The 12,271-nt window shown below is 46.6% G+C and overlaps 1 protein-coding gene across 1 annotated transcript in view; it reads right to left on the bottom strand.

Annotated features, from left to right (window-relative positions):
- Positions 1–290: 290 nt before the first annotated feature.
- HUWE1 (HECT, UBA and WWE domain containing E3 ubiquitin protein ligase 1) overlaps positions 291–12,271 on the bottom strand; it is a 157,473-nt gene continuing 145,492 nt past the window's right edge. Inside the window, exons 67-82 of the mRNA XM_044911725.1 lie at positions 11,894–12,015; positions 11,624–11,780; positions 10,279–10,411; positions 9,793–9,995; positions 9,059–9,186; positions 7,693–7,789; positions 6,648–6,797; positions 5,863–6,108; positions 5,411–5,528; positions 4,637–4,777; positions 3,383–3,670; positions 3,163–3,268; positions 2,442–2,559; positions 1,955–2,136; positions 1,504–1,694; positions 291–918 (exon numbers count right to left, since the gene is read on the bottom strand). Of these exons, the coding sequence (XP_044767660.1) occupies positions 816–918; positions 1,504–1,694; positions 1,955–2,136; positions 2,442–2,559; positions 3,163–3,268; positions 3,383–3,670; positions 4,637–4,777; positions 5,411–5,528; positions 5,863–6,108; positions 6,648–6,797; positions 7,693–7,789; positions 9,059–9,186; positions 9,793–9,995; positions 10,279–10,411; positions 11,624–11,780; positions 11,894–12,015 (2,483 nt within the window). The 3' untranslated portion in view covers positions 291–815. The remainder of the gene's footprint in view (positions 919–1,503; positions 1,695–1,954; positions 2,137–2,441; positions 2,560–3,162; positions 3,269–3,382; positions 3,671–4,636; positions 4,778–5,410; positions 5,529–5,862; positions 6,109–6,647; positions 6,798–7,692; positions 7,790–9,058; positions 9,187–9,792; positions 9,996–10,278; positions 10,412–11,623; positions 11,781–11,893; positions 12,016–12,271) is intronic.

Here is a 12,271-nt window from a genome sequence, read left to right as displayed (position 1 = left end):
GCTGATTTGTTCCCCTCAGGCAAGGTGATGCTTTGTCCTTGGCTGCAAACTGTTAACACCATCACCGCCTTCAAGTGCAGATCCCATTCTAAAAAACAGGCTCCCCTCAATTCCTGGTGGCTGCTGATCTTTCCTGACAATGGGGAAACAGACTCTGAAGAAGGAAGATGCACCAGTGGTGGTGGCAGAGATGGTTTTCTGGAGAGTCCATTTGCATCTTTTCTCCAGATGTCTAGTATATGTTCAAGAGTTGTTTCTTTTAAGTTTGAAAAAAACTCCGTTGTGAAAAGTGAGTTATGAAGAGTGCTCTTTATTTGAAACCTCCACAACACAGACGCCAATCTTGTCTCGCATTGAATCATTAGCTGTGCACATCAACACATTCCAAGCACAAATTAAGAAATGCAAACAGAACAAAAAAATATATATATATATAATTTTTCCCCTATCCAAAGGTTTCAAGTCTCAATGCAGCAAATCCTTCTGAACACAGAATCTGAGGAGCACACTGTTCAAACAGTTGGGACAAACAGGTCCCTGCAAAGGCTAATGCCTTTTTAACACATGGGCTGGGGATCATGGACGGCATGAACAGGGAGGAGGAGGTGAGGAAGAGAGGGAGAGAGAATGAGCAGGAGAGGGGGAACGGGTATGCGCTGGGGAAGATGGGGAAGCTGGGACACACACATGGTGAGTTGGTGGATTTCATTTATTGGTTTTTGACATTTTCTTTCTGGTTCTTTTTTGTTTTCATTTCCCCCCATTCCCAGGTCCAACAATGGTAGAAAACCCCCACAGTGGTGGGCGGGGCCTTATTAGGCCAGCCCAAAGCCTTCAGAGCACTCCTGGATGGCCAATAGTAGCATGTGGCGGAGCTTCTCAAAGCTCTCGTAGGCAGGCAGGTCCAGCTGATTAAAACTAGAAAAGAAGAAAGATCAGTTTGTGACAAAAGATAACCAAATCCCTGTGTTCCCATGGTGCCCACTGACCTTTCCTCCCTGAGGAACCTACTCCTCTCTTGCAGACTTGAAATCTTGTCCTAGCCTGGTCTACCCTCCTCTCATCTGGCCCCAATACTGGCCATCAAGCACCTAAAACATAAATCTGACCCTGCCACTCCTTAAAACATCACAGCCTCACCTATGGGTTAGTGTGCAAGCAGGAGGCATTTGGGGTCACTGGTGATCCAACTTCTGCTGATCCAACCTCTTTAAGCTTTCTGTTCCCCGCAACTCCTTGCTCCAAGCTGGGCCCTGGAGTACACTGTGCTCTCCTGTGGCAGTGCTCACTCACAATGTTCCCCCCCCCCAGCCTCACTGTGAATCTGGGCCAGCTTCTCATCTCAAACATCACCTTTTCCACAAAACCACCAAATTATGAGCTACCACAGGTCTAGCACAGCTGGGGCCAGATTGGGGTTCCTGCCCTTGGTTAGGGGTCTAGAAGCAACAAATATGCAAGCTCAGTCTGAATGCTAAAAAGGAGAACAAACTCTTCTCTTACCATGTGTGAGCTGAAGGTAGGCGATCTGTGGACCTGTCATCTCGATGGATCTGAAACTTCTGAATGCCATTCATGCCTTCAAGGGCAGCAAAGCCTTGCAAGGGCACCTTGGAAGTACCTGTGACAAACTGGAGGAACTTGGCACGGTCAGCTTGGTCGAAAGAACGCAATGCTCTCCAGAACCACTGGATCTGTGGGAAAGGACACAAGAAGCCAGTGTGAGGTGGGATGGAATCTGGAATCTTAGGCAAGTCCATTCTGTGAAATGGGCTTCAGTTCTTCCATAAGATGAGCAAGAACACCCCCTGAAAACGTGTTCCAGAGGATGAAGAGTGAGGTCTAAGTAAGTTGTCACCTATATCCCCTTGCCCCCTAAGAGTGCTGGTTTATGTGGTGTCATACCAACTAGCACTGCTCAGGGATATGGGGAAGGATGCCAGCAGCAGCTCACCTGAATAGAGTTGGACTGGTACTTGTGGTATTCAGTGTTGGATTTCAAATCATCAATGTCGATTGTGGGCAGTCCTGATATGAGCAGCTCTAACTCCTGCTCAGTGAAGATAGAAATGAGGCGCTTTGGAATGATCTCATAGAAGCCTTCTAAGAAAGCTGCCAGCTGTTTACGGATGGCTCCTGGGGAGAGAACCAACAAGCCATGTGGCAGCTAAACTCACACAACTGTTAGAGGTCAGGGATCCTCAATCTGGCTCCTGCTGCAACTAGGATGCTGAATGGTCTGCCTGCCTCACCTAACACTGCTTCTGGCCCTTGAATGAGGGTGGGTGAAGGGAAATATTTTTTGGTCAGGTGTTTGTGGACTCTTTGTGCAAGGCACTTGTGGCTGGCACAGGGGAAGAGAAAAAAAAACAGTATCTGTATGATTGAGGCCTGACCTCTTCCATATGAACAATAAGGGGTCTAAGGGACATTCCCCCTACCTGTCATCCTCATCTGGCACACCAGGTGTACATATTCCTTCTTATTCTCTTCTGTTACCAAGATGTTGGCCCCATTGGGTTTGAGGTCACGAACTTCACAGACTCCAAACTCTTGGACCTAGAACACCCAAAACACCAATCATTCCTATCAGGCATGATCTAGGATGGGATTTATATAGATACCTCGGAATACTTGAACTCTTTGCCATGTCCTGGGCAGAAAGACGAAGCAAGGTCATAAAAAAGTGTTGTTTCTCATGAGCGCATAACTTTGTAATAGGGAAAAGCCAAGGGTTTGGCCCCAAAACACTTAAAGGCTGAAAGTAAGGAAATGGTCAATGGTGAAAGGGAAAAAAGCATGGTTAACATGCGTAGCGACACAACACAATCTTTATGGAAAACAATTCGGAGGGAGAGTAACCTTAAAAAATTTTGTTTTTCATTTATATTTCTCTGTATAATGAACTACTTTTGGGAATGAAGAATACTGTACTAGAACAGTTTTTTTTTTTTTTTTAAATAAGGAGGAAACTAGGAAACACCCTGGATTGTTTTACAAATCCTGGTTTTTCTGTTTGTGATGTCTCATACAAATACCCACTGCTCACTGCTAGATGGGGAATGGGGCATGAGACTTTATGCAGTGCCAGTTTAAGGGCAGTCCCACAATGGGTTTCTTGGACTATCTAGGATGTGCTGTGGTCAAAATTTCTCGACTTACCTCAGTGCTGAAGGTGAGGTCATAACCTAGTGTGGAGACATCATTTTCCAGCAGATAAACCAGGCCCTGGTAGAAGTGGTAATCTTCACTCTCCATATCCGTGTATCTAGAAAAACACAATTAGAGTCATGGGTTAGGGTGGAGGAGAGGAAGTATGGGGGTGGGACACAAGAAAAGGACCTGTCAAGTGAGAATGTGGATCCTGTGCCACATTCCTCACCTGACAGACTTGCCCAAGATGTGTTTGTAGAAGGACCGAGTAAAATAGCATTCCAGGAGGCGGTTGTCATATACAGCTTTGGCCACAATGCGTCCAACAAACTTGAAGTAGCTGAGGTGGTTGGGGTTGCAGTGGGAAGATGGGTTGATGGTGTAGGTGACCCGATCACCGGGTGAGGTACGGAACAAGGCATACATAGGGTTAAACATCTCCCGAGAGATGATCATATACCACTCCCGCAGGAGCCCTCCAGCATCCTGCCCTTCTTCTCCTTCAAACACTATATACCTGCATAAGAGACCAGAAACAGATGTGCAGAAAGCCCAGGATAAATCCATTCTTTTATGCAGCATGAACCAAGTGAGTGAGTGAGTGAGTGAGTGAAGCAGTGGCTGGGGAGTGCAGGATCAGAGAATAGAGGTGAATGCAGAGTGCCAGGAAAGCCCAGAGGAAGGGTGGGAATCTGGGACAAAAAAAGCATCGATAGAAAAGATGTCCTGAATTATCAGTAAAGGCTTATCAATATTCCAGAAAACAGCAATAGGAAAGGTATAGAGGCTTAAATGACGGCCTCACTTAGGGAAAGCAGGGAGAGGAGTTGTTAAGTGGTATCGGAGAGGGCTGAGCTCAGCCTGGTGTCTGTAAGGATTTGGTGGTGGAGGAGCAGGGCCCAGTCTGTCTCAGAAGCCTGACTTCCTATGTGATAACATGGATGGTGAGCCAATGCCACAAGGGAGAGGAGGAATCAGGTTCCTGAGCTCAGGAGCATCAAACTACTCCAACAGGTCTATCATCTCACTGGCTTCCATGACATTTAGTATCACAAACTGCTGATCTCCTCTAGGTGGCTTCAGGATCACCAGTGAGTGATTATAGATTTGGTGAGGGGCCACTCATGCAAGTGTGGTCCCCCCCAAGCCAGGATAGCATTTGCTCAGCAGGCTTCCTATTCCTAGTATAATAAGAGAAAGCTCTCTGCGAAGCCATCAGGTCTATCTTTGTAAATGCCGAGGACTCTTCTCTCTGGGAATTGTGGGTAGCTCAGCCCAAGGGCCAGCTAGCCAGTAGAAGACCAGTGTCATGAGACCAGGCCGAGGAGACAGGAGATAGCTCAGTGAGATTATCTATACCAGGTTCCTATTTGGAATTCCTCTGGAGTTCCCCTGCACATCTGGCACTGGAGTAAGCCTTCACTACCACGTAGGACAGTCCTCCACCCTCCCATCCTGTCTTTTCTCTGTTCTGGGCTCTTACAATCGATTCTTCATTTCTTCAGGGGATTTCCGGTGCAGTTCACGATAGGAGTCTTCAAACACATGATCACGGCGGACATGCACAGCCATGTCTTCTTTCCGGAGTCCCTCATCCAAACGTTCCAGCTCTTGGCGGAAATATCTTGGGAGGTAGGGAAGGAAGGAAAATAGGATTGGGGGTGGCAGAGTAAACTTCTGTTAGCTTGATTAGGATGAAGACCTACAATGATGCTTCTCCCATCTTCCAAACATCTGTTCCCCAGGTGAACCTGAAGGTGCCCAGTAGTTGGGAGAAGCAGGTCATTCATTACCAACTCTAAATTTTCCCATCTCTACCGAATAAAGGCCCACAGAGATCGTTACACAGAATATCTGCAACAAGCAGGTAGTATGTGTAGGTGCACAGAAAAGAAGAGTAGGGATGACAGGAGTGCTGTGGCGCCCCCGCTGCCGGAGTCCTGCTATAAGTGTACTATGGCTACCCGCACCTCCTGCATGACCCCAAAGAATGGAATAGAACTTTAGAAGTCATGTGATTGAACAAAGGCTTGCATTTCTCTGATGAAGAATGGAGAAGGCCAGGGAGTATTTAGGTATAATGACTGTCAGTGGCACAGATGAACCTCCTCCCTCCCATCCAGCACCATTCCAAGGGCTGCCACCAAGGGAAACTTCTTTTCCCTGAAAACACTCCTTCAGGAGGAATTTTGGCTCCTTTCTGGGAGGAGAGATACCATTTGAAAAGTTCCCATCCCACAGCCTCCAGGACACATACTTGCGCTTGACATCAAAGTCGAGGACACGAATGTAGTCTACCAGGACAGCAAAAGGCCCATCAGCGAGGTGGGTGGTGGACTGCCGTAGGATCTGGTTTAACACAGTGCGGTGAGTCTCTGAGGAGAGAAAGGACAGCAAGAATCAGCACATCTTGGCTCCCAGAAGACTACATGACCGCCAACCAGACAGCAACTCTCTTTGTGTTTCAGGGAATAAAGACAGTGTGGCACAAAAGGGCTTTCAGACCCAGTCCCTACATCACTAGCTTCATTCTCTCCCTCTCTCCCTCCCCTTCGTCCCCCTCCCCCGCCACACACACACACACACACCCTCTCTCTCTCTCTCTCTCTCTCACCCCTCTCCCCCATGAAACACCTAAGGATAAAGTGTATGAAATGACCCTATAAAAAATGAAGCCTTCTTTATTGGGGACCTGAGAGTTTCCTGTACCTGCAAAGCGAAGGAACTTCTGTGTGTCAGGGGGCAGGCTTGAGGAGATGTGCATAGATGAGGGCTCCCTGGAGAAGAATGGGTCAAGGGAGGAAGGAGTAGCTGGGGTTAAGGGGGCAGGGGAGAGTGGAGGAGGTTCGTCCTTGATGTGTGCCAGCTGGCTCTCACGGGTGTCTCTAACAGGAGGCTTGCTCTCCCGCTCTGTGGCATGGACCAGAAAGAAGGCCTCGACAGCAGGCTGTAGCACTGGGGGTAGGAATGACAGGGAAGTGATATTTTACTTTAGAAACTTCAACATACAAACCTCTTCTCCTTCATAATCAAATTACAGAAGCACAATATAGAAGAAGAAATAATGAAAACTTATAGGAGAAATATAATGGTAGCAAAGAAAAATAAAGCCACAGAGGAAGTCTGAGCTTCCTTGAAACTTTAAAAAAAAAAAAAAAAAAAAAAGAAAAAGAAAACGGAAAAAAAAAAAAAAAAACCAAAAAGGAAGTTTGAGCTTCCTTGAAACTTTAAAAAAAAAAAAAAAAAAAAAAGGAATAGGCAACCGGTTATAAAGATTCCCCTGGTCTAAGAAGTGAAAAGATACCAGCTACTAAAAGAGAGAACAAATCTTTTCTTCTGATACTGAAGTGAGAGAAAAAACACCTCTCCTTTGAATTCTCATTACAGAGACACTGAGAGAGAGGAATGATCTGGAAGGAAGAAAATTAAGCGGGCAGAAAGGGCCTCAGAGCAGATCAGTGGGTTGGGACCTTGGCCCAAAGGCCACAACTCACCTAGCACCGCATGCTGGTCATGGGATTCCTCCAGTTCCTTTAGACATTCTCCCAGCATGTCCCATAGCTCGTCCAAGCTCAGCTGCTCACTGAGCAGGGGTAACTCAGGTGGCCTCTCCTCCTTCTCCCCTTGTGGGGTTCCATCTGAGCCTACAGGCCACACAAAGGAGAGACAAAAAGTCTTTGAGGTTTTTCTTTCATTTAGCTTTTTCCCAGACCAATGTGCAGGCCATTAATCAATGGCCTATGTCCAATGTGAGATCAAGCAGACTGGCCCACTGGCTACTAAGTAATACTGAGTAACACCTGAAAGCAAGCTCTAGTCCTACACTGGATGACATTTAAATTTAAATCAAATACAATTAATACAATAAAAACTTTGGTTCCTCAGCTGCAAAAACCACATTTTAAGTGCTCAATAGCCACACGTGGCTAGTGACTACTAAAGTTCTACCAGACAGTGCTGGTTTACCCATTGCCTCATTAGCTCTCAGAGAACCTGTGGATTATTAAATGATTTAATGTATTTCAAAAACGGATGTCCTATGCCAGCACTATTCCACAGAAATGTGTTAAGAGGGCATCAGAAAGTATTCTACATACAATTAACTTTAAGAAATGCTGCTACTAATAGCATCCACTGTGTGCCAGGTTCTGCTTTAAGTGCTGTGTGTGTGTGTGTGTGTGTTAACTTGTTCATTCCTAACTATTAACACCCCTATTTTAAACAAGAAAACTGAAACTAAGAGAGGTTTGCTTCAGGTCCCAGAGCCAGTAAACAGGAGAGCCACAACTCAAACATATGCTATCTCCATGTCTAACACCATCTCATCTCAGTTTCTTTAGGAATTATAGCGTATGCTACGCATCTCCAGAAAGGGTGAGGTGGTGCAAGTTAGTGTATTAACATTTACAAAAACCAGTGTTCACTGGAACAAACTGGAAAACACTGAGCTTATGTATGTAGAGAGCAGGGGATCCAGCAGACATTCCATGAAGACTGGCTCTCTCTTTTGCTGCACTGGAAATAGGAAGTAGTACTGACCAATGGACTGAGTATCCTGAGCACTGGGAGATGGCTGGTCTACATCCATGGGTGACTCCTCCCTCCGGACAGAGGCTTCCGACTGGCTTGACTCCGACTGGATAAAAGGGAGACAAAGTCACATAAAAGGGTGCAACTCTGCTTTCCTCAGGGACAGGCTAGAGGCTGGCTCTACCCATTCTCGCGCATCATAAGCTTGGAAAGATAAAGCTTCCTTTATCTGGTCAAAAAACTCTGTAGCTTTCTCGAACAAAAGAATGGTCCTTCCACCCCTTTGCTGTCCTCCACCCTGAGCTAGCAAACTTCTCCAAAAAGCTCCCTGGATGCCTGCATTGTCTCCACTCTACTCCAGACCTATGTCTAGTCAGACACCAGCCTTCTGGATACAGACTTGGAAGACTTCTTTTCTTCTAGGGACAGATTACATACATATACACATACATAAAAAAATCAGGTAAGCAGACTGTAGATTTGGCTGTTTCTGTTTGCTTGGAAAAGGGGAAATAAGGGACAACCTTTGATGGTTGGGATTATTCACAAAGCCAACATCTGTCCTTTTGGGTATGGGAAAGATGGGGCAGAAAATACTCCAGAATAATAGTTGTTTTCCCTTTCTGCCCTGTTGGGAGTCACAGCCCTCAAATTCTATGATGTTCTCAGCATGCTCAATGAAACCATACTGTGTAATAGTAATCATATGCAAAGAAAAACCAGGCCTCAGGATACCTTTATTTCCCGGATCTTGGGAAGGTGACTTGCATGTTGCAAGGACAGGAAAACAATGAGTGCGCCACAGCATACATACAAGATGCCAGGCTTTTCCCGAAGCCACTCTGTGCTGGGATCCCAACAATGAGTTGGCTATCTAGGAACCTGAAGGTTTCTTCCTAAAAGTGCCTGAGTGCCTAGGTGTCAAGGTGCCGAGAAAGTATGGAGAACAGAAGCAGAGGCCAGGGTAGATGGACCAGCCACTGCCTAGAAGAGGCTGCGTGGGATGTATACCAAGCTTGGGGAATTTCAAGGGCAGGATTCCTGATGTACTTGCATTATTCCATGAGACTGAAAAATCTTCATCCCACACCCCCTCAGAACCCAGACACTAAGCATTATGCAGTTTGCAAAAGCGCCACTGTTGACTGGATAGCTGGGAGTGGGGTATGATGGCCAAGCTTTAAATCATATCAGTCCAAAACAATGACAAACAGTAGAGAAAACACCAACAGAAAGTAACCCTGTTGTCCAGAAGCATTCATACAGCAAACTTAATGCAAAAGCATACAAGGTAAGGGCAGTGAAACCCCACTGATTATGTGGTGGGGCAGGGGAGAGAGACAAATGAATGAGGGGCCACAGGCATCATGCTAACCGTTGCTGCTTGTTGCTGTCTCCGCGCCCTTTGACCCTCACGTACCATTTGTATAATGGCATCAGCCTCAGCCTCCAGCTGCCGAACAGCTGCCTGGATGCTGCTAGCTGAGCCTAAACCGGAAGAACCTGGGAGAAAGAAAAAAGAAGGCAAGATATAAAAAGTAGAAAGAGGGAATGCCCAATATTCTCTCTCCCATCTCCTGGGCTGCCACAGGGCATCTTGCTGAAGTCTTTGACCTTTAACTCAGGCAGCTTCAGAGTGCTCTTCACCAGGCACTAAGAGCTACCATTACAAGTAAGGGCAGGGGACATGGCGCTAGGCAGATGGATAGTGGCAGGTGGAGACGGTTCTGTGGGACAGGAGGAAAGAGGTAGGATTTGGCAGGCCACAGCTGAGGCAACATGGCTGCAATGTTTTAGTCAGGAGTGATCAAAGAAGCAGAAAGGAGACACACTCAGTGCCTTAAATCTTGTTCAACAAAAGATCTGCCCCCAATTTCTTTGCCAGATTTCCACTCCCCCTTAATTCTCACTTGCCCTAATGAATTTCCTATGCAGGCACCTTGAGTGAGATAAAGAATGCAGCCATCAACAGCCTAGGAAAGGATCATCACTTCCTTTTTTGGAAAGGTTAAGCAGGATGGAGACATAACATTAAGTCCCGCCCTCCAGGGACTCTTTGAGTTTGCCACCACCAACCCTGCCCCTCAACTGGACACTCCAGTTTCATACCTAGCCTGCCTGTCTGCTTGGCTTTCTTGTTAGCTCGGCGTGTGTCGTCCCGGAGCTGGATGATGACCTGCAGTACTCTCAAGAAGAACTTCTGGGTAGACGTCTTGGATGTCAACATGGACATAGAAGGCAGCTGGAGCTCCCGGCCACCCAGAGGTCGCTTCTGAGATGCCACAATTACCACATTCTCAGCCATGTCAAACCTGGATAGTGTAGAGGTGGCTTGCGTATACTGACAGCATCAAAACATAAACACCCAGAGCGAGCAGGGCTTTTTGGTGTCAACCAGAGGGTTAAAGACTCTCAGAAGGAAATCCCAGGACAAAATAAGGTCAAGTATGTATAGGACAGATAAGAAAATCTTCCCAGAGAGGGGAAAAGAAAGCAAACAAAAACCCACCACCAACAACCAGGAAACCAGCAACAGCCACCTTTTAGAATACCCCCGATTCCAGCCCCATAGCCAAATGGGTGGCAACCACCCACCTGCTCTGCATTTTGCCTTTTAGCTTGGTGGTCTGTGGCTGCTCCTCAGGCAGGCCATCAGGAGAGAGGGTCTCACACTGGGCTCGTCGCTGCTGTTCTAGGTTGTATTCCCGTAACTCAGCCAGAAGGGTACCTGGTCAGGGAGAGGAGCCAGCAAGTGTTCAGAGACTCCCCTAGTGAAGCAGCTGAAAGCCAAACCTTTCCAAGAAACCTGCACAGCTTATCTTCTTTGCTCAGCTGCAGAGAATCTGGAGTGAGCAGGAATTTTGCTGTTCACCTTACTATGTGTGTTCATGGATCAACCATCCAGAGACTACCAGTCTACCCCGCTTCAGCAATCTGTTGAATCTACACAAAATGCAGCTCAGTGCAGAGGGGAAAATTATCGGTTTCTGAGGCGATCTCAGGCAAACTGCTTAACCCCCTCTCCCAGTTCACTTACCTATCTTAATAATGAGACTAATACTGCCTAACCTCACAAGGCAGTTTTGAGAATTAGGAGATAACTGCAGTAGAGTAGGTGGGACACTGCCTGGCCCACGAGTGTTGAATGGTCGGAGTCAAGGAAAGTCAGAGACTGGCCAAATTCTTTCTGGAAGAACCTTACAGTTCTCATGTTACAAAGAATACCCTGGTTCATACAGTCTAACCAATACCCTTATCACCTCAGCTCTAGGCACATTTGTGAGAAGGAGATAATTACGCAGGTAGCTGAGATCTAGGGAGATCCATGACTGGGATAGGAGTGGGAGAGAGCAAGACTCTATGCTGAAAGAAAATCTGGCTCTACTCCTCAATTCAATCACTTTATCACCCTGGGTTTTAGTTTTCTTCTTGGTAACAACAGGAAGGAAGACTGAAACTAGACATTTGCAAGTGTTTTTAGAACTTCTGTACCCTTACAACTGCACAAAGGCAGAGGGTACCTACCATTTGGACTCCCAATTCTTGAGCCTAAGTGAAGTGCAGGTGCATCTCTGAGGTGGTGAAGCTGCCTCAGCAGGCTCATCGTAGGGCTCTTATAAGTGCCCAGAATGCAGAAGCAAGGGAGTACTGCTGGTCCTACATGTGCTCATTTTCCTTTACTAAGCACTGATTACAAGGCATGTGCCAGGCACTGGCAATGTAGAGAGAAGCCCAGCCTCGCTCTCCATGAACAACTGAGCAGAGGAAAACAGATGACAACCCAGTATTATCAGTGTTGCAACAGAGGAGACACAGGGGCTGTGCTACAGAAGCACAGAGGAGTCTGATTCAACCTGGAGATTCAGGGAAGGCTTCCATAAAGAGGTGATCCCTCAGTGGAAGGTTTCAGAAAGACAAGATGCTTCACTCCCGTTATTACCTATCTGTTTACAAAGAGTATAACCCAGATGGCGAGCTCCATTCAGTAGCAGCTTGAGAACAGTGTCCCGGGTCGCAGGGTCCCCCCGAGAGAGCTGCAGTAACACATTGGCTGCATCCTCTAGACCTTCTTCAGAACAAGAGTGGGATGTCAACACCTGGGAAAAAAGAAGAGAAAAGGGGTAAGCCTCAACTTGAGAACTATAACTTTATCTACTCCTATCTACCTTTTCTCCCCCAACCTTGGGAATTCTGAAGAACTTGGACTCACCTCCACAGAGAGCTGTAGCTGGTTTTCAGTAAGGCCAGAGGATACCATCTTAAAGTCTGCACTGCTGCTGCCCCCATCACCCAACTTTGCTGGAGATTTGCTGGCCTTAGTAGTTGTAGAAGCTTTGAGGAATCAGATGGAACACTGTAAGCCTTTAAAACTCACATGCCAGAATCAAACAATGACTAAACTGTCCAGGGCTTCAATGTGGGAAAGTAGTGCAAATGAAAAGCCACCTACCAAAGCCAAATCCAAATGACTTGGGATGTCAAGGACTCTCATGACTGTACCTTCTAAAGTGACAATCTCAAACATTTCTCAACTGTTTCCTACCATCAGAGGCCCCTCTTCAAAACGTTTTTTTTTTCAAGTAAATCT

The sequence above is a fragment of the Neomonachus schauinslandi genome, chromosome X (genome assembly GCF_002201575.2).
Source record: "Neomonachus schauinslandi chromosome X, ASM220157v2, whole genome shotgun sequence".
NCBI classification, from domain to species: Eukaryota; Metazoa; Chordata; class Mammalia; order Carnivora; family Phocidae; genus Neomonachus; species Neomonachus schauinslandi.
The sequence above is the reverse complement of the archived record's forward strand: the minus strand, read 5'-3'. Positions and strand labels throughout refer to the sequence as shown.